Source organism: Pipistrellus hanaki, assembly GCF_964339955.1.
Source record: "Pipistrellus hanaki genome assembly, chromosome: 9".
Taxonomy (NCBI): domain Eukaryota; kingdom Metazoa; phylum Chordata; class Mammalia; order Chiroptera; family Vespertilionidae; genus Pipistrellus; species Pipistrellus hanaki.
Genome location: NC_140511.1, coordinates 66,110,516 through 66,129,702, shown reverse-complemented (window position 1 = coordinate 66,129,702; position 19,187 = coordinate 66,110,516). Strand labels below are relative to the sequence as shown.

The 19,187-nt window shown below is 42.8% G+C and overlaps 1 protein-coding gene and 1 pseudogene across 5 annotated transcripts in view; one reads left to right on the top strand and one right to left on the bottom strand.

Moving 5' to 3' along the window:
• LOC311628097 (small ribosomal subunit protein eS24-like) overlaps window positions 1-19,187 on the top strand; it is a 210,116-nt pseudogene that overhangs the window by 17,435 nt on the left and 173,494 nt on the right. The gene's annotated exons all lie outside the window — the stretch shown is intronic.
• Window positions 1,726-19,187, bottom strand: part of AGBL2 (AGBL carboxypeptidase 2) — a 35,070-nt gene continuing 17,608 nt past the window's right edge. For all 4 annotated transcript variants that reach the window (XM_084894830.1, XM_084894831.1, XM_084894832.1 and 1 more), the window contains 8 exons: window positions 17,945-18,071; window positions 17,223-17,323; window positions 14,827-14,957; window positions 12,271-12,337; window positions 9,121-9,246; window positions 8,494-8,601; window positions 5,635-5,724; window positions 1,726-2,443 (listed from right to left, as the gene is read on the bottom strand). In XM_084894830.1, coding sequence (XP_084750956.1) covers window positions 2,276-2,443; window positions 5,635-5,724; window positions 8,494-8,601; window positions 9,121-9,246; window positions 12,271-12,337; window positions 14,827-14,957; window positions 17,223-17,323; window positions 17,945-18,071 — 918 coding nt within the window. In that variant the 3' untranslated portion in view covers window positions 1,726-2,275. The remainder of the gene's footprint in view (window positions 2,444-5,634; window positions 5,725-8,493; window positions 8,602-9,120; window positions 9,247-12,270; window positions 12,338-14,826; window positions 14,958-17,222; window positions 17,324-17,944; window positions 18,072-19,187) is intronic.

Below are 19,187 nucleotides of genomic sequence, written 5' to 3'. Positions count from 1 at the left end.
CGTCCTGTAGCACATATCGTTGTAATTTATCTGTCTTCTCCACACTACGATGTAAACTCCTGAGTTTGGGAACTTTAAGCCTTTTTTCATTGTTGTATATTGAGCCTGGTACATACCAGGTGCTTATGAATGAACAAATTACTTAAGTGCCCATCAGAGTACAGGCTTTTAGAAGCAAAAAGAAAAAGGCATTGTCCTTACCCCTTCCGCCCCAACCCACATGTTCTATATCAAACAACACTTAGTGAGACAAAGTGGGGCACAGAGAATGAAATGCCAAGAAGACTTCATTTCCTTTTTCTGGCTTTCTTTAGTATCATAGTGATTCAGAAGTCATTTTCTCTTCTTTTGTTTTCAGATTTTGTATTGAAATTTAAGAATAACACTAATAACTACCTCTCAGGATTAACTGAAATTGTGTACAGAATAAGATCTTTTTAAAACTGTACATTAAAAGACAAAAGTTAGTTTTTATTAATATTGTCCTGTATTCAGCACAGTGCTAGGTGATATGGGGAGGCAGTTTACAGAACAGGAAGGAAGCTTGGTCTTTAAAGTTCAATGGACCTGCCGAAACCGGTTTGGCTCATTGGATAGAGCGTTGGCCTGCGGACTGAAAGGTCCCAGGCTCGATTCCGGTCAAGGGCATATACCTTGGTTGCAGGCACATCCCCAGTAGGGGATGGGCAAGAGGCAACTGATCAATGATTCTCTCATTGATATTTCTAACTCTCTATCCCTCTCTCTTCCTCTCTGTAAAAAAACAATAAAAATATATTTAAAAATTTTAAAAAATAATAAATAAAGTTCAATGGACCTGCTCCAAAGTCATCCTCTACCAGTTAGTAACTGTGTGACTTTAGGCAAATTACAGGACCTCTTTGAATCTTAGACAAATTAGTATTGTAATGTCTACTTCATACCTCTGTGAGGATTGAATGATATACCCATCCTGGCACACAATAATATATAACTGTAGCTTTTAGAATGGTAAGAAACATAAGTAGCTTCTAACTAAATCCAGAAATTTTTTTTAGATATCAATACAACTGACAATCTAAACAACAGTGTCTAACCAGGCAATGTCTGAGATCATTTAGCAAGGGGACTTTTAGTCATGAATTTGTATATTGATGGTGCCAACAAAATATCCACTGTCCCTGCCCCACTGATACCTGTGGGCCCTGAGAAGTACAGAGCCTCTGGCAAGAGAGGGTGGTTGGTGCAGGGTAGAAGTTGCCCATGTAGTTTGGGGAAGAATCTCAGAGGAAAGGGAGCTGAAGTCAGCAGCATAGATAAGAGAAGTGAGAAAAGGTATAGGGCCCTGGCCGGTTTTGCTCAGTGGATAGAGCATCAGCCTGTGAACTGAGAGGCCCAAAGTTCGATTCTGGTCAAGGGCACAAGCCGGGGTTGTGGGCTCGATCCCCAGTGGAAGGCATCCGATCCATGATTCTCTTATCATGGATATTTCTATCTCTCTCTCCCCCTTCCTTCCTCTCTGAAATAAATTAAAATATATTTTTAAAAAAAAGAAAAAGAAAAAATGTTTAGAGCTGCAACCCAATGTGATAGGAAGAAGGTGAGTCAAATGGGAAGCCTGGCAGGACCCGGAGTGACCCTTTCTGAACATGACACTAACACACTGACAGCACAGGTGCTGTGAGGGATCTAGAATACCTGTTCACAAAAGCTTATGCAGTTAACCAATCAATGGAAACAACTGGTTAGAGAGAAAGAATTTTAATCAATGGGTTTTAAAACTTACATAACTGTGCTGAACATAATATATGTAACATTAAATTTCGGATAATACATGAATTGTTTTCTGTATGTGGCAACACTACATCCTGAGCAAGTCTGAGATACCACAGTTTGACATCACTAGCAAGTTGTGACACATTTTTAACATGGCCCACTCACACAATATGTTTAAAACAGAGTTTGATCACTTAAAAATTGATTTGCACATAATTTTGGACAGGATATCTATTGGTTAAAATGAGGTATTTCTGTGCGGTAGTTCCATGAGAACACACTTGAACTTCTGATAAAGGAAGCTTTTCCAGACATCACAATGAAGCTTCATTTTATAAAATAATTTAATTCATGAGGTGTACATCTTGAAGGCATGCACACAGTGGAAGGTCAGTGCACGTGAATGCACAACACAGTACACCACCAACAAGCTTGGTTACCCATCACACAACTCCCTCATTACAAATGCGTCTCACCCAAAACATGCCAAGGAACCACCGTGTGGTGTGGCCCCACTGCCCTACGGGTATGTGTATATGTGCAAGGATGGGTACGCTTCCATCGTGGTGTGGCCCCTCTTTGTGGCAAGAAACCTGTTCCTGGACCAGTGTGGCTTCGTATCTGGATCTGGTTCTTTGCCGGTGTTTGTGCTTCTCTTTGAAGAGCATGTAAATGCTGGCTTTTCTCTCTGTGCAAACAAGATATAAAAGTTGAACTCGCTTTATGTTGTAATTTGTAAAGTTAGAGTAAGGATTCGGGTTTGTTTACAAGGAGTTAGTGAGAGGTAGTTGTTACAGGGCAGAGGAAAATCAAGCATTTGCCTTTGTCTCTCAGAGTGCCAGCAGTCTATGGGCAACATTTTAAAAATATATATTGATCAGATGATTACAGATGTTCCTCTCCCCCTTCCCCACCATAGCTCCCCTCCACCCAGTTCCTACCCCACCCCACCCCGGGACCTCACGAACCCACTTTCCATGTCCATAGGTATAAGATCTTTGTCCAATCCCTTCACGCACCCCCACACCCTTTCCCCCTGAGAATTGTCAGTCCACTCCATTTCCATGCCCCTGATATATTACATTCACCAGTTTATTCTGTTCATCAGATTTTTTATTCATTTGAGTTTTACATTCACTTGTTGATAGATATGTATTTGTTGTCACTTTGTTGTTCATAATTTTTTAGCTTTATCTTTTTTTTCTTCTTTCTCTTCTTAAAGAATGCCCTTCAGAATTTCATGTAATACTGGTTTGGTGGTAATGAACTCCTTTAGCTTTTTCTTGTCTGTGAAGCTCTTTATCTGACCTTCAATTCTAAATGATAGCTTTGCTGGGTAGAGTAATCTTGGTTGTAGGTTCTTGCTGTTCATCACTTTGAATATTTCTTTTTTTTTTAAAAAAAAATATACTTTATTGATTTTTTACAGAGAGGAAGGGAGATGGAGAGTTAGAAATATTGATGAGAGAGAAACATTGGTCAGCTGCCTCCTGCACACTCCTTACTGGGGATATGCCTGCAATCAAGGTACATGCCCTTGACCGGAATCGAACCTGGGACCCTTGAGTCTGCAGGCTGATGCTCTATCCACTGAGCCAAACCAGTTTCGGTGACTTTGAATATTTCTTGCCACTCCCTTCTGGCCTGCACAGTTTCTGTTGATAAATCAGCTGACAGTCGTATGGTACTCCCTTGTAGGTAACTAACTGTTTTTCTCTTGCTGCTTTCAAGATTCTTTGTCTTTTGCCCTTGGCATTTTAATTATGATGTGTCTTGGTGTGGTCCTCTTTGGATTCCTCTTATTTGAGGTTCTCTGTGCTTCCTGGACTTGAAAGTCTATTTCTTTAACCAAGTAGGGGAAGTTTTCTGTCATTATTTATTTTTATTTAAAAAAATATATTTTAGCTGAAACCGGTTTGGCTCAGTGGTAGAGCATCGGTCTGCAGACTGAAAGGTCCCAGGTTCGATTCCGGTCAAGGGCATGTACATTGGTTGTGGGCACATCCCCGGTAGGGGGTGTGCAAGAGGCAGCTGGTCAATGTTTCTCTCTCATTGACGTTTCTAGCACTTTATCCCTCTCTCCTCTCTGTAAAAAATCAATAAAATATATTTAAATATATATATATATGTTTTAGCCGAGGCCGGTTTGGCTCAGTGAATAGAGCGTCGGCTTGCGGACTGAGGGGGTCCCAGGTTTGATTCCGGTTAAGGGCATGTGCCTTGGTTGCGGGCATGTCCCCAGTGGGGGGTGTGCAGGAGGCGGCTGATCAATGATTCTCTCTCATCGATGTTTCTAACTCTATCCCTCTCCCTTCTTCTCTGTAAAAAATCAATAAAATATATTAAAAAATATATATATATATTTTTGATTGTTTTTACAGAGAGGAAGGGAGAGGGATAGAGAGTTAGAAACACGATGAGAGAGAGACATCGATCAGTCACCTCCTGCACACCCCTTACTGGGGATGTGCCCACAACCAAGGTACATGCCCTTAACTGGAATTGAATCCGGGACCTTTCAGTCGGAAGGCTGACACTCTATCCACTGAGCCAAACTAGTCGGCAATGTGCTTTCTTCTTTACCTCTCTAGTTGTAGTACTTCCACTCAGCCATCTTTCCTGTGGTTCTGGATGATAGTTGGTCTGTCTTTTAGTAGTAATTTTGATGTGGTTGTGGCAGGCAGTAAGTACTTTAGTCCTCAGGCAATGCTCTATCCACTGAGCCAAAATAGCTAGGGCTAACCCTCTTTTTTCATCACTCTTCAGTTTCTGTTATACCAGGTAGTTGGACTATCTTGCCACCCCATGTAGAGGGTCATTGCTTTAAGGGAAGGATTATGTCTTATTGTCCTCAAAGGGCTTGGCACCTACTAGGCTCTCCATAGGATACTGCTGAATAAATGAGAACATCAACCTGGCAATTCTCAAGCAACAGATTTGAAAATAAAGGAGGGACTTCCCCTTAGGAGAACTGTGGGTTTTATATCTAGTATACCTACACAATCCAGTGGTTTCAAATCTTTCCCTGGGCACGTGAGCTGCATCCTCCCACGGACACACCAGTGCTATTTGAAACAATAGCTTACCATCTGTCCACTTCTCTGCCTCCCTTTCAGGAAAGAATATGCAAGTGCCAAGGAACAAGAGCAATGGATAGGGGTAAATATGCGTCACGCTAACTTATTTTTTTTATTATTATATATTTTATTGATTTTTCACAGAGAGGAAGAGAGAGGGATAGAGAGCCAGAAACATCGATGAGAGAGAAACATCAACCAGCTGTCTCTTGCACACCCCCCACTGGGGATGTGCCCACAACCAAGGTACATGCCCTTGACCAGAATTGAACCCTGGACCCTCCAGTCCGCAGGCTGACGCTCTATCCACTGAGCCAAACCGGTTTTGACTCATGCTAACTTATTCTTCTAATGAAGCAAACCATTCTCAAACCTCACATTGAAGGATCCCTGTAACACGGTGTGTGGGGCACACGTCATAGCTTAAGGCGGCGCCCCTACCCTACCCCGCTGCCTGCTGATAGCTCCTTGAGGTGAGCACTGCTGCATTAGGCTATCACTGTTTTCCCTGAGACGCTGCCTGGAGTTACCAAATAACAGCTGCTTAACCAATGTTCGTTGGAATAAAGGTAACTTCTCAATGGCAAGCTGTTAGCTCTGGGAGGGCTGTCTGCGTCCTTTAGTACCTTGTGAGCTGTGCCCCCGGGTGGCCAGTGGTTTATAGCCTGAGGGTGCCAATTACCTTGGGCGTCCACCTGAGCAGAACAAATCTGAGAAGGTGAAACCAAATCACATAATACATTTCAAAACCAAATAAAGTAAGTCACCAGCATATAGATATAACATATATTAGGTGAAATACCTGCTTTCTTTCTTTCTTTTTAGTCAGAATCAAGCCAGTTGCCTTTGGTGGGTCCAGGGAGATGCCCTTGTCTCTTCCATTTAGCTGTGACTAGAATAAATGAACACATTCTCATTAAAATGTCTACTTGGATCAGAGTATTAGAACATACGTCCTCTGAGTGTTTCTCATGCATGTTGATTCATTATGATACTCTAACACAAGAAGAGAGGCAGGACACAAACAAATAATTCAAAGAAAATAATTCAAATAATTCAATAATGTTTATTGAATACCTACCATGTGCCAGGCCCTTTACACACAGATTCACATCTAATATTCTCAACCAAGCTTACGTTGTTGATATTATTACCATAACTAGAGGCCTGGTGCAGGAATCCATGCACAGGTGGGGTCGCTCGGCCTGGCTGGTGATTGGTGCCGATTGGGGCCCATCTCGCCCAGTCCTGACCAGGCTGATGGGGGCCGGCCGTAGGAGGATGGCTGTGGGAGCACACTGACCACCAGGGGGAAGCTCCTGCATTGAACGTCTGCCCCAGAGTGGTCAATGCATGTCACAGCGATTGGTCGTCCAGTTGTTATGATTGTTTAGGCTTTTATATCTATAGATATTTTAGATGCAGAAACGGAGTCCCAGGGTGGTAAAGAATCTCACAGAAAATTACATAGGGGGCGGAGGGTGATGTTTGAACTCAAGACAGACTTCAGAGCGGTTTCCTTGTCACTATTACACTAGACCCCAGGTGTCCCTCAATACTGAATGGAGATGGCTGTGCCTGTGAGGGTTCCTCAGTGTGACTCAGCGGGGCCCCATTATCTCCCTGTTACTCACGGGGTAACATTCTGCCAGAGGAGGGCCAATGTTACACTCCACCCACTAAGAATCAGCTACTGTTGTACCAGAACTTATATTTATTCATAAAAGAACTAGGGACTTAAGAGCCGCAAAACTCCAAAGTACCAAAAGCTGGTTAGGTGCTTCTCCGTGTTCCCTGCTTCCTATTCTGTTGTCATTTGCTGTTTACTTGTCACATCCCCAACCCAGACTCTAAGGTCCCTGAGGCAGGGATAGTGTTTTGTTCAATGTCATATTCGCCACACCCAGGAGAGGGCCTGGCGCATAGTGCTTACACAATACAATTTGCTGAATTAACAGCTGGATGGATGGTAAAACGGCCTGTTCTTATGTTTCGGGTATAAAGTCACAAATCGCCAATATTTGGTGTCGGACCTCAGTGGTGTGTAATCTAAAGCACAGCCAGTCTTCCCACCAATTTAAAGTTCCCCTGCTCCCAGTGGCACTGGCAGGCAAGGGTGACACGGAGGGCTACTGCGTTCTTCGCCCTGTGGGGGAGACATACTGATTGGAAAAGTCAGAGAATCGGTGTGACAGAGAGTCAAGAATGGACCAGAATATAGAGCCCTGAAAGGAATTCATGCATATGGGGGTCATTTAATTTTTTAACAAATGAGTCAAGAATATACAACGGTGTTGCAAAAACTAGATATTCACATGTAAAAGAATGAAACTGTACCCCTGTCTTACACCATTCACAAAAGTCAACTCAAAATAGATTAAAAACATACATTTAAGACCCGACTCTCTAAAACTCCTAAAAGAAAACATAGGAAATAAGCTCCTTGACATTGGTCTTGGCAATGATTTTTTGGTTTTGACAACAAAAGCAAAGAAAACAGAAGAAAAAAAAGAAACAAGTGAAACTACATCAACTAAAAAGCACAGCAAAGAAAATAAAAAAAAATGAAAAGGCAATCTACTGAATGAGAAAAAATATGTGCAAACATATGTGATTTGGCCATAATAAGGAAGGGAATTCTGCCATTCGTGACAACATGGATGATCTTGGAGGACATTATGCTAAGTGAAATAAACCAGACAGAGAAAGACAAATATTGCACTTATATGTAGAACCTGAAAAAGCCAAACTCATAGAAACAGAGTAGATGGTGGTTGCCAGCGACTGGGAGGTGGGGCAAATAGGGGGAGGATGGTAAAAGGGTACAAACTTTTGGTTATCAGACAAGGTGTGACGATCTGATGTATAACATGATGACTATAGTTAATAATACTGCATTGTGTAATTAAAATTTGCTGAGAGTAAAACTGGACATGTTCTCACCAAAAGAAAAAAAGATAACCATGTGAGGTGATGGATGTGTTAGTTAACTCAATGGTGAGAATCACTTCACAATGTATACACATCAAATCATCACATTGTACACTTTAAAAAATTACAAAAAAAGTTTTAATACATTTTTTTCCATGAGTGAATAAAAAAAAAAAAAGTCAAGCAAAAACATTACCTCATAAGGACATATGCACCCCTATGTTCATAGAAGCACAATATACAATAGCTAAGATTTGGAATCAGACTAAGTGCCCATCAGCAGATGAGTGGATTAAAAAACTTTGGCACATCTACACAATGGAATACTATGCTGCTATAAAAAGGAAGGAACTCCTACCATTTGCAACAGCATGGATGGAGTTGGAGAGCATTATGCTAAGTGAAATAAGTTAGTCAGAGGAAGATAAATATCACATGATCTCACTCATTTGTGAATTATAATGAACAACATAAACCGATGAACAAAAACAGATCTAGAGACAGAGAAACATCCATCAGATGCTCAAACCTTAGAGGGAAGGTAGGGGAGGGTGGGGGTAAAGGGGAGAAGGACTTGTATGCATGCATATAAGCCTAACCAACAACACAGACAACAGGGGGGTGAGGGTGAGAGCAGAACTTGGGGGACAGGGGAACATTGGGTGGATAAGGACACATGTGTAATACCTTAATAAAGAAAAAGAAAAACCAACAGACAAAAAAACATTACCTCATTCATCCTTGGTCTTTCACTTTTTACTGTTGAAGAACTGGGATTCTCAGAAATTTTTAAAAAGGTAGGCTGCTTTTGCATCGTGGAAGCAAATCCTGGCATTTTCTAGAAGGATTAGTGTAAAGAGAATGTTTTTCAATTGATCGATTGCAATGAATCTGCTCATAATTGACCCAATTCACCCAAAAGTAAAACTCCCATCTCTGAAAGCGTTTTCACCTTTAGAAAGCAGGGGGTATAATGTAGGTACATCAGCTGGGAGAAAGACAAGGAAGGAGCTTTCCAGGGGTCTTAGCCTGGGCCAGGCCTGACCCCTCAGCACCCAGCAACCCTGAGCAGCTTCGGCCACTCCTCTGCCAGCCATTCCACCACTTCCCTCTGGAAACCCAGACGTGGTCAACGCCCAGACTTGCAGCTCCAGAGCGCACAGAGGACCCGTGGGCCACGGCTGGCAGCTGCTCAGAGATGTCCAGAGGACCATGAGAGAGCTCTGAACTCAAGACAGAAAGCTTTCACCTCTGACCCCCTTCTGATTTAGGGTAAACCTTAGCCCCCAGTCCTGCCGTGAATGGAAGCCTCTTTAACTGGACAGGAGAAGCAGGCAGCGCAGCAGAGCTGTCTTACCAGGGCATCTTCTGTTGACTTGAACTCCTGCATCATATTATTTTTCTGATACTGTTCATTTCGCTGTTTCCTCGTCTGAAGTGGCTTCTTCTTTTTCTTCTTGTACACTTTCTTCTTATGATCCAACTATTTTAAAAAAGTGTAGAGAAACTAGTCAGTGAGGATTCCAGAGGACTCTCGTCACACAACACTCAAGACACGACGGCTAAGCCAGTGTGCGGCCCTCAGTGTGAAGTTGTTGGCTTGAAGAACAAATAGTTGTTACCTCCTTACCAGAGGCTGTTCCCCATTCAACAACCCCCAAATCCGACTATTATACATATACTAGGGAAGGGGTCCTACACCAACGACCAAATATTTGTGATTTATAATTTAAAAACAGATTACTTGCCAAAACCTGTTTGGCTCAGTGGATAGAGCATCGGCCTGCGGACTGAAACGTCCCAGGTTTGATTCCGGTCAAGGGCATGTACCTTGGTTGCGGGCACATTCCCGGTGGGGGGTGTGCAGGAGGCAGCTGGTCGATGTTTCTCTCCCATCCATGTTTCTAACTCTCTATCCTTCCCTCTTCCTCGCTGTAAAAAAAATCAATAAAATATATTTAAAAACAAAAAACAAAAACCAGATTACTTATGGCAATAATGTCAGGTACAGACAATACTGATTATTTGATGTGTGGTTAAAAGATTCAGTTTGGGGCCTGGCTGGTTTGGCTCAGTGGATAAAGCGTCAGCCAGCAGCCTGAAGGTCTCAGGTTCAATTCCAGCCAAGGGCATGTACCTCAGTTGTAGGCTCAATCCTCTGCCCTGGTTGGGGTATGAGTGGGAGGCAACCAAATGAAGTGTCTCTCTCACATGGATGTTTCTCTCTCTCTGTCTCTCCCCCTTTCTTCCACTCTCTCTAAAAATCAATGGAAAAATATTCTCGGGTGAGGATTAACAACACCACCAAAAAGGTTCAATTTGGTTGTTACTTCAAGCTCAGGACAAATTTTCTAGGTATCTATGGTGTGGTGAAGCTTAATCTGATGTTGCTGTAAATACAGTTGAAGAAATTGTAAGGCTGAGTATAAATTGGCTGGCTCCTCCTGACAGCCTTAATCTCACTTTATGATGGAGATATTTCTTAATGCAATTAGGAAATCATGTGAATAATAAACAATAAGAAATATTTTTTTTATAAATATATCTTTTTAAAAAATATATTTTATTGATTTTATACAGAGAGGAAGAGAGTGAGAGATAGAGAGTTAGAAACATCGATGAGAGAGAATCATCGATCAGCTGCCGCTTGCACACCCCCTACTGGGGATGTGCCCGCAACCAAGGTACATGCCCTTGACCGGAATCGAACCCGGGAACTTTCAGTCCCCAAGCCGACACTCTATCCACTGAGCCAAACCGGTTTCAGCCAAGAAATATTTTATTGTTTGTAAATATCATCTTTTATACCACCTATGTAAGAAAAAGTCTGTGAACAGATGGGGCAAAAAAAGTTACATAATAGCTGAAACTGGTTTGGCTCAGTGGATAAAGCATTGGTCTGCAGACTGAAGGGTCCCAGGTTTGATTCTGGTGAAGGGCATGTACATTGGTTGTGGGCACATCCCCGGTAGGGGGTGTGCAGGAGGCAGCTGGTCAATGTTTATCTCTCATCGAAGTTTTTAACTCTCTATCTCTCTCCCTTCCTCTCTGTAAAAAATCAATAAAATATATATTTTTAAAAAGTTACATAATACATGAAAGTATAAAAAACTATCTAAGACTACATGAATAAAGAAACACTTTTTAGTCATGACAAGTAGTTCAGTTGGTTACAGCATCGTCCCAACATGCCAAGATTTTGGGTTCAATTCCCTGTCAGTGCACATACAAGAATCAACTAATGAATGCATACATGAACGGAACAAGTTGATATCTCTCTCTTTCTCTCTCTTTCTCTCTTTCTCTTCCCTTCTCTCTCTAAAGTCAATCAATAAAAAAAAATGTTTTAAATAAATGCTTTTTAAAAAAAATTATGGGTCATTTTTTTTAAAATAAAAGAACTAAAAACAACTTTAAAATGTCAATTACAATTTACATTCAATATTATTTTTTATTAGTCTCAGGTGTACAGCATAATGGTAGATAATCATATAATTTACATAGTGGTCCCCCATTATTTCCAGTATCCACCTGGCATTATCCATAGTTATTACAATATTATTGACTCTGTTCCCTATGCTGTACTTTACATCCCCATGACTATTTTGTAACTGCCAATTTGTACTTCTTAAGACCTTCACCTTTTCTTTTTTACGTATTTATATTATTGTTTGTTTTTTTTACAGAGAGGAAGAGAGAGGGACAGAGAGCTAGAAACATCGATGAGAGAGAAACATCGATTAGCTGCCTCCTGCACACTCCCCACTGGGGATGTGCCTGCAACCAAAATACATACCCCTGATCAGAATCAAACGTGGGACCCTTCAGTCCGCAGGCCGATGCTCTATCCACTGGGCCAAACTGGTCAGGGCAAGACATTCACCTTTTCAACCCTCTTCCCTTCTGGCAACCAAGTATCAGTCATTTTTATAACCCATTTCTTAACATGGTTTTCACTTTTAGTTAAACTTTCTTTTTTCCACTTTCAGTTAACTGTGGAATAAATATGGAGTCCTCACACCCTCCCCCCTAGATTTTTAAAATATATTTTATTGATTTTGTACAGAAAGGAAGGGAGAGAGATAGAGAGTTAGAAACATCGATGAGAGAGAGTCATCGATCAGCTGCCTCTTGCACACCCCTACTGGGGATATGCCCGCAACCAAGGTACATGCCCTTGACCGGAATCGAACCCGGGACCCTTCAGTCCCCAAGCCGACACTCTATCCATTGAGCCAAACCGGTCTCGGCCCCCCTAGATTTTTAAAATGAAAGTTATAACAGACAAAGACTTCATAACCAGTTGGGACACTATTGCTCTATTTTCTGCAGATCTTAGAATAGTTGGGAAATTCCATCACATTATCTAGTGATGTCATGCTTTTTTTTTTTTTTTTAAATTATTATCTGTGTACATATTTTAACAGTGCCCCCCCCCCCCCAACCCCTCATGTCATGCTTTTTTAAGGCTGCCACTCTTTGAGTATAAGAGTCTATCTAATCTCACCTCATCTGCTATGTTCAGGAGGTGAGCAGGGAGACCGTCTGAGAGGGAACTGTCAGAACCACTGGTGCTGTTTTCAAAAGGAGAGAAGAAAGGGAAAAACCGGTTACTGATGTCTGGAAGTATACCATTTACCAGACCATCTGCATGGGGTTAGCATATCTAGTCCACTATTTGCTCATACTATCTGTGTTTCAATTGCTAAGAATTCTTGACAAGCATATTCATTCATTCATTCATTCTGAATGCCGATTGCATGCCAGGCAATCATCAGGCACAGGAAACAGAAATGGACATGGCAGAGTTCCTGCACCAAGGAGTTTGCAATCTGTGTAGCAAAAAAACAAACAAAAAACAAACAAAACAAAAATAAAAAACATTAACCAGCCCTGGCCATGTGGCTTAGTTGGTTGGGCACTGATTGTCCCATGCACCAAAAGGTTGCAGGTTTGATTTCCGGTCAGGGCACATGAGAGGGTTGCCAGTTCAGTTCCGGGTTGGGAACAGCTATCAATTTTGCTCTCACATCTTGGTTCTCTCCCTCTCCTGCTCCCTCTCCCTTCCTCTCTCTAAAAATCAATGTTAAAAATCTTAAAAAACAAACAAACAAAACCACTATAAAAAACATACTAACCAGCCAGATGGGCAGAGCTGCCCTTGGCAGCACTGTGAGAGGCTGTGGGATTCTCACTATGCAGCCCTAGAGAATGCCAGGGAACTGTAATTTGTTTAGAAGCAGGGACTCTGTCTCATTCATTCCTGTCTGGCCAGTACCAGTTCAGAGAGCCAGGATCCTACCAGGTCGTCTTTAAGAATGTGTTCAATATATAAATAAATACATTTAATATAAAGACTCTATAGGTCAGAGACCAGGAATATTACTCTCATCACCCCAATTCACCTTCCAAAAGTTCTGGGTGCATGTCTAAATTCGTCACAAATCCTCCCCCACAAACTGTCCCGGCCCCCAGTCTTCAAGGTCTAGGATGAACGAGTCCTCAGATAGCAAACCCTTTCTTCCTTTATCGTGTGTCACATGATCTCTTCCCCTTTGCTGGGGTGTAGCTGGCGAGAACTGAGAGCTGTGCTCTGCAACATGAGCTCCATATAAAACAATGTTTTCGTCACAAAACTCAAATCTGGGAAAAGACAGCATTTCAAACCACCCTTTTGCTCAGCCCTTTCACTCTGTTCTTGCTCCCTCTCCCTCCCACCAGTGTACCATACCAGGAGGAGGAGCCTGACAGGAGACAGCGGGAAGAAAGCCCCCCCCCCCCCTTCTCTGATCTAACTCTCAATTCCGGGTTCTCGTGGGGCTTTTCCAGTCTGAGGAGCAGCCTTTGAGGCCACTGACAACAGTGTCTGAGGTGCCTTTCAGAGGCAATGCAGAGCGTTGACCAATGGGATTAGAGCATTAGATGCAGAATGGCCTGGAAATGCTCAAAAAATGCACACACCCAGACGGAGCAAATGCCAACTGAGCTTGGACACTCAGTCTGTTTTTCTGTGAAATGGTGAGAATGGAAAGGGGGTTCCTGATGCAGAGGCTGGCAAGATGGTTTCCATAATTCCTAACCCAATGCGTCCTGCTGAGCCAGCTGGAATGCGGTCTGTTTCTGAGTCAGTCCCCTGGGCTCTGTTTTATGAGTAGATATGCAGGGGACCTTTAGTTTTTGAGGGTGAAAGTGAAGCGGTGTTGGTGCACTTATCTTGGGGAGTTAGGCAAAGGATTCTGGGAGAATGGAAGAGGAGACCTGGTGAATGGGGCGCTCCACTGGGCCTGATGGTCTGTTTAAGGTGCCTAAGGCAGCATTTAGGAGACTCAGCCAGCAGGGTCAGATGTCGCTGTGCCACAGGGCGTGTGGGAGAGCCATCTGCTTCCCACTGTCCACACAGACTACAGTGCAGCCTCCATGCCCAGCCCAGAAACCTGACTGAGGGCAGCTGGTGCAGGCTCGAGGCACCTTGGCCAGTAAGCAGGAGTAGATGGTGCTCTTGCACACACGTGAGATACCCACCCACCTAAAGAGCTGTGGAGACCATGAGGTAGGGCTGAGATCTACATACTACATTATTTACTGAGCTCTCCCCAGGTGCCGGGTACTGTTGTAGAGATGCATGAGACATAGAAGTGAACAAAATAAAGATCTCTGGTGTTGTGAAACCTGCATCCTTGTAGGGGAAGATAACAAACAGGAGACACAATCAAGTTGTAAATGATACAGAATGACAGAGGTGGTAAAATGCTGTAGGTCAGAGACGAGGAACAGTACTTTCCTTGGTGCTCCGAAAGAGTCAGAGGACCTAAGGCGGAGAGGGAACGGCAGGATTACATTGAAGCCTGGCAGGCTGAGCACTGACCTATGAACCAGGAGGTCCCAGTTCAATTCCGGTCAAGACACATGCAGAGTTGTCAAAGGAATGAAGTGTATTTAAGTGTGCCTTGATTTATTTAATATTTTTGCACCCGAGGTTCAAAACCAATAAAAGAGCAGAGCAAACAAAAACAATTTTAAAAGTAAAACTTTTCTGATTTTTCTTGGAAATGAAGTTTGTTACCTGGATTCAATGTCAGACAAAGAGATGTCGTTCCACCGACTTTCTACATCCATATCTGGTTCAAGTTCATTGAATTTCTTATAAATCTCCTGTTGTAAGAGCTCTTTAAGCTCTACCAGACACTGCATGAACTGCAGGAATGAAAAAGGAACTATCTCTGATTATTTATTTATTTATTTATTTATCTAGTATTTACTGTGTATATGCTAAAAGGCACTTTATTGCTGGGGACCTAAAGATGAATACGAGGGGTGGGGAGGGCTAAGTTGGTTGGAGTGTCGTCCACACACCCAAAGGTTGAGGGTTCAATCCCCAGTGTGGGCACGTTTGGGAGGCAACTGATGTTTCTCTCTCACACTGATATCTCTCTCTCTCTCTCTCTCTCTCTCTCTCTCTCTCTCTCTCTCTCTCTCTCTCTCTCTCTGTCTCTCTCTCCCTCTCTCCATCTCTCCCCCTCTCTCTCCCTCTCTCTCCCTCTCTCTCCCTCTCTCCTTCCCTCTCTCCTCTCCCCCTTCCTTTCTCTCTAAAATCAATAAAAACATATCCTTGAGTGAGGATTAAAATTTTTTTTTAATTAAAAAAAAAGGATTAGTAAGTTGTAATGACTGCTACTAAGGACATGTTAACAGATAGCTACATGAGCTGTGGGAACACAAAGTGTTGCCATGTGGCCGTAAAAAAGAAGGAATTCTTACTTTTTGCAACAGCATGAATGGACCTGGAGATTATATATTATACTAAGCAAAATAAGCCACTCAGGGCAGGACAAATACTATATAATCCCACTTGTGGTGAAATCTAATGAACAAAATAACTGATGAATAAAACAGAAATAGGCATGGATACATTGAACAGACAGACAAATGTCAGAGGGGAGGGGAGTGAGGTGGACTGGATGAAAGAGGGTGACGGGATTAGACAAAGAACATACTAGTATATGCATAGGCCATGCACACAGACAACAATGAGGGCCAGAGGGAGGGGAGGGCGGGGTCTGGGTGGAGGTGGGCACAAAGTGGGGAAATCTGTAATAATGTTAACAATAAAAATAAAATATTAAAAAAAATAAGTGTTTTTGGGGCAGAACACTAATGAACACTGCTTTAGCCACTTTTTCCCCCTGCCCATAGCCAATTATAAACTTCTTAACCCAAAGGTCTGATTAATTTCATTTTATTTTAGAATAGTAAGGAAGGAAGTTAGAATGGGGTTGTTCAGATTTTGGCCAATGGCAACTCTGATTTAACGAGCCACGTTGTGGTCAAATTCTCCTTTAAATATATTTTTAAACAGTTACATCCAGTCCGGCCAGTGTGGCTCAGTGGTTGAGCATAGACCTATGAACTAGGAGGTTCAATTCCCGATCAGGGCACATGCCTGAGTTATAGGCTCGAGCCCTAGTGGGAGGCATGCAGAAGGCAGCTGGTAGATGATTCTCTCTCATCATGGATGTTTCTGTCTCTCCCTCTTCCTTCCTGTCTCTGAAATCAATAAAAAACATATTTTAAAAAGCCGAAACAGTTGCATCCAGAGTGGTGTCTATCAGGTCTTCCCAGAGCCGACGATTCTGATGGGGTCTGAGGGAGGAGTCACAGACCATGAGCACAGATTGCTTTTTGAGAATTTGAGCGATGAAGGGAAATAGAAATAACCTGCAGGAGAAACAAGGCCAAAGGACTGAAGATAGAAGCACCTTGAGAACATTCCAGTTGAGGGGAAGAGGAGGAAAAAACTGAGGATACAGAAAAGAGGGGAGGTTATTAATGAGGCAAGACCTCAGGGAGCTTGTAGGAGAGCGAGGCTGGTGCGCAAAGGGCAGGGTGAGTTTTGGGGAAGACAAAGGACAGCAGGTTTTCTGAAATGGGAGAAAGGGAATCAAGAATGAGTACTCCTTGCTGAAACCGGTTTGGCTCAGCGGTAGAGCGTAGGTCTGCGGACTGAGAGGTCCCAGGTTCGATTCCGGTCAAGGGCATGTATTGGTTGCGGGCACATCCCCGGTAGGGGGTGTGCAGGGGGCAGATGGTTGATGTTTCTCTCTCATTGACGTTTCTAGCTCTCTATCCCTCTCCCTTCCTCTCCGTAAAAAAATCAATAAAATATATTTTAAAAAAGAAAGAATGGGTGCTCCCATGGGTACGCCTGGACGTGAGGGGAGATGTGCTGAGGGGAAGCTGGAACAATGGCCTCTATCATCTTGGTGAACTGAGGTCTTACCATTTCCCGAGAGTGTGCCGGCTGGGCCTTTCTTATTGTCTTTGATCATAAAGGCTTCAGAAAAATACCAGAGGAAATAAAGATCACCTGACTGAAATAAAGATCACATGAGCTGACTCTGGACCCATGAGAAACTGGTCACAGCAGTGGCAGCACCACTCTTCTTGAAGCCCCGTTTTTACCTTGGTGGGGTCGGGATCACAGAAGTCCAGGAGGGTGTCGCAGACATGGTAGCCTAGGGACTTGAGATCCTCAGTGGTAAAATGAGTGTCTCTTTTATTGCCTGGAAAAAAAAAAACACCCCATAAACATTTCTTATGAAATCTTAATGAGCAAATAAATGCAGATGTAACTTGTGAATAGCTCATTAAAAACACCCCCTCTTATTCTAGAATATTATGCTTCTGGACAGGGTTTCTCTTCTAGTTTTAGGTTCGTTCAGAAGGATCTGTGACAGCGAAAATGTTTACAGTCGTGATGGCTATGATTGTGAAGCGATAGTTACTACTATAACGCTTTACTCTGTGGCAGGCACTCTGCCCGGTGCTCTCCATGCACTTGCTCATGAAGCAGTACCCACAACGCAGGAACTATTCCTGACATTCACAGAGAAGATGAGGTTCAAAGAATGAAGTAACTTACTCAGGACCACGCAACTCATAAATGGAGCGGAAATTCAAACGCCGATCTGCCTGACTCCAGGCCCTGAGCCACTATACTATATTGCCCCATCAAATGTCATATTTCACACTCATATTCTGGGGACTCAAATTTGGCATAAGGCGCAGACGAGAAAAGCCTCTAAGTCACTTCTCTCCTCAACACGTGTAAGGGCTTCCCCTCCCCTGTGCTCTGCGCGGCTCCCCTGGCCGTGCTGGCCCACGGTCTGCGGAAGTGAGCTCACCCAGGGTGGACCCGCCAAAGGTCGACTCCATGGTGTAGCTGTTCAGGATTCCCATCCGCCACATCACGACGCGTCCTGTTCCTTCTTTGCACTTTTGGACCTTAAAATTACAACTGTGAAAAGAGAACTGAAGAGAGAAATCCAAATCCTCTGTTAATCATAGACTGGCAAATGGAAGATACAGACGATTCATGGATATGGCACAAGAATGTTTCCCTTGGGAATCTATATATTATTTCCTAAAGTGTGTCCTCGGGATGCTAACAGGTGGTGTGGAGGAACACATGAGTTCCATGGTCATGTTCACCAGGGAGGTAAAGGGCTAGCAAAATGGCACGGGCTTCCTCTGCTATTTTAACCTATTAAATAGCACTTCTCAGACTACTTAACAGGTCACTGTGGACGGTGATGCTCCAAAGGCGAGAGAGCATGCTGCTTTTCGTTACCCACAAACCCTTCCTTCTCCTCCTCATCTTCTCCAGGGGCATTCTGCAGGACTCGTGTCTGTTTGAGAATACTGGCTTTCTTTGGCATTCAAGGCTAGTAGCCAACCTTTCTAAGATTTATTTCCTACCCCTCTCCAACTTGAACCCTTCAGTATGGTTGGGTTGATCCTCGATATGTGATTATTCCACTGTTTGGTCAATTTGCATACTAGCTTTTTATTATATAGGATAATTCACATACCATAAAATCCACACATTAAAAGTACACAAGTCCATGGTTTAAGTATATTTGCAAAGTTGTAATATAAGTTTAGAACATTTTTAATACCTTCCCAAAACTCAGTACCCATTAGCAGTCACTTCCTATGCTACTTGTCCCAAGACTGAGGCAATAACTAAACTACATTCTGTCTCTATAGCATTGCATAGAATGGAATCATGCAATATGTGGTGATTTTTTTCTTTCATTTTTTTCTTTCGCTTAGCATCGTGATTTCGAGGTTCCTCCATGTCCTCGCATATCAGCAGTTACTTCTTTTTATTGCAGAACCACATTCCATTCCCTCGACATACTGCGTTTTATTTATCTGCTCATCAGTTGGTGGACACAGAGTAATTCTTAAAACTATACCTTTCTAAATTATTTTATTGATTTTTTACAGAAAGGAAGGAAGAAGGATAGAGAATTAGAAACATCGATGAGAGAGAAACATTGATGAGCTGCCTCCTGAAAACCTCCTACTGGGGATGATAAAGCCTTCAACCAAGGTACATTCCCTCAATCGGAATTGAACCTG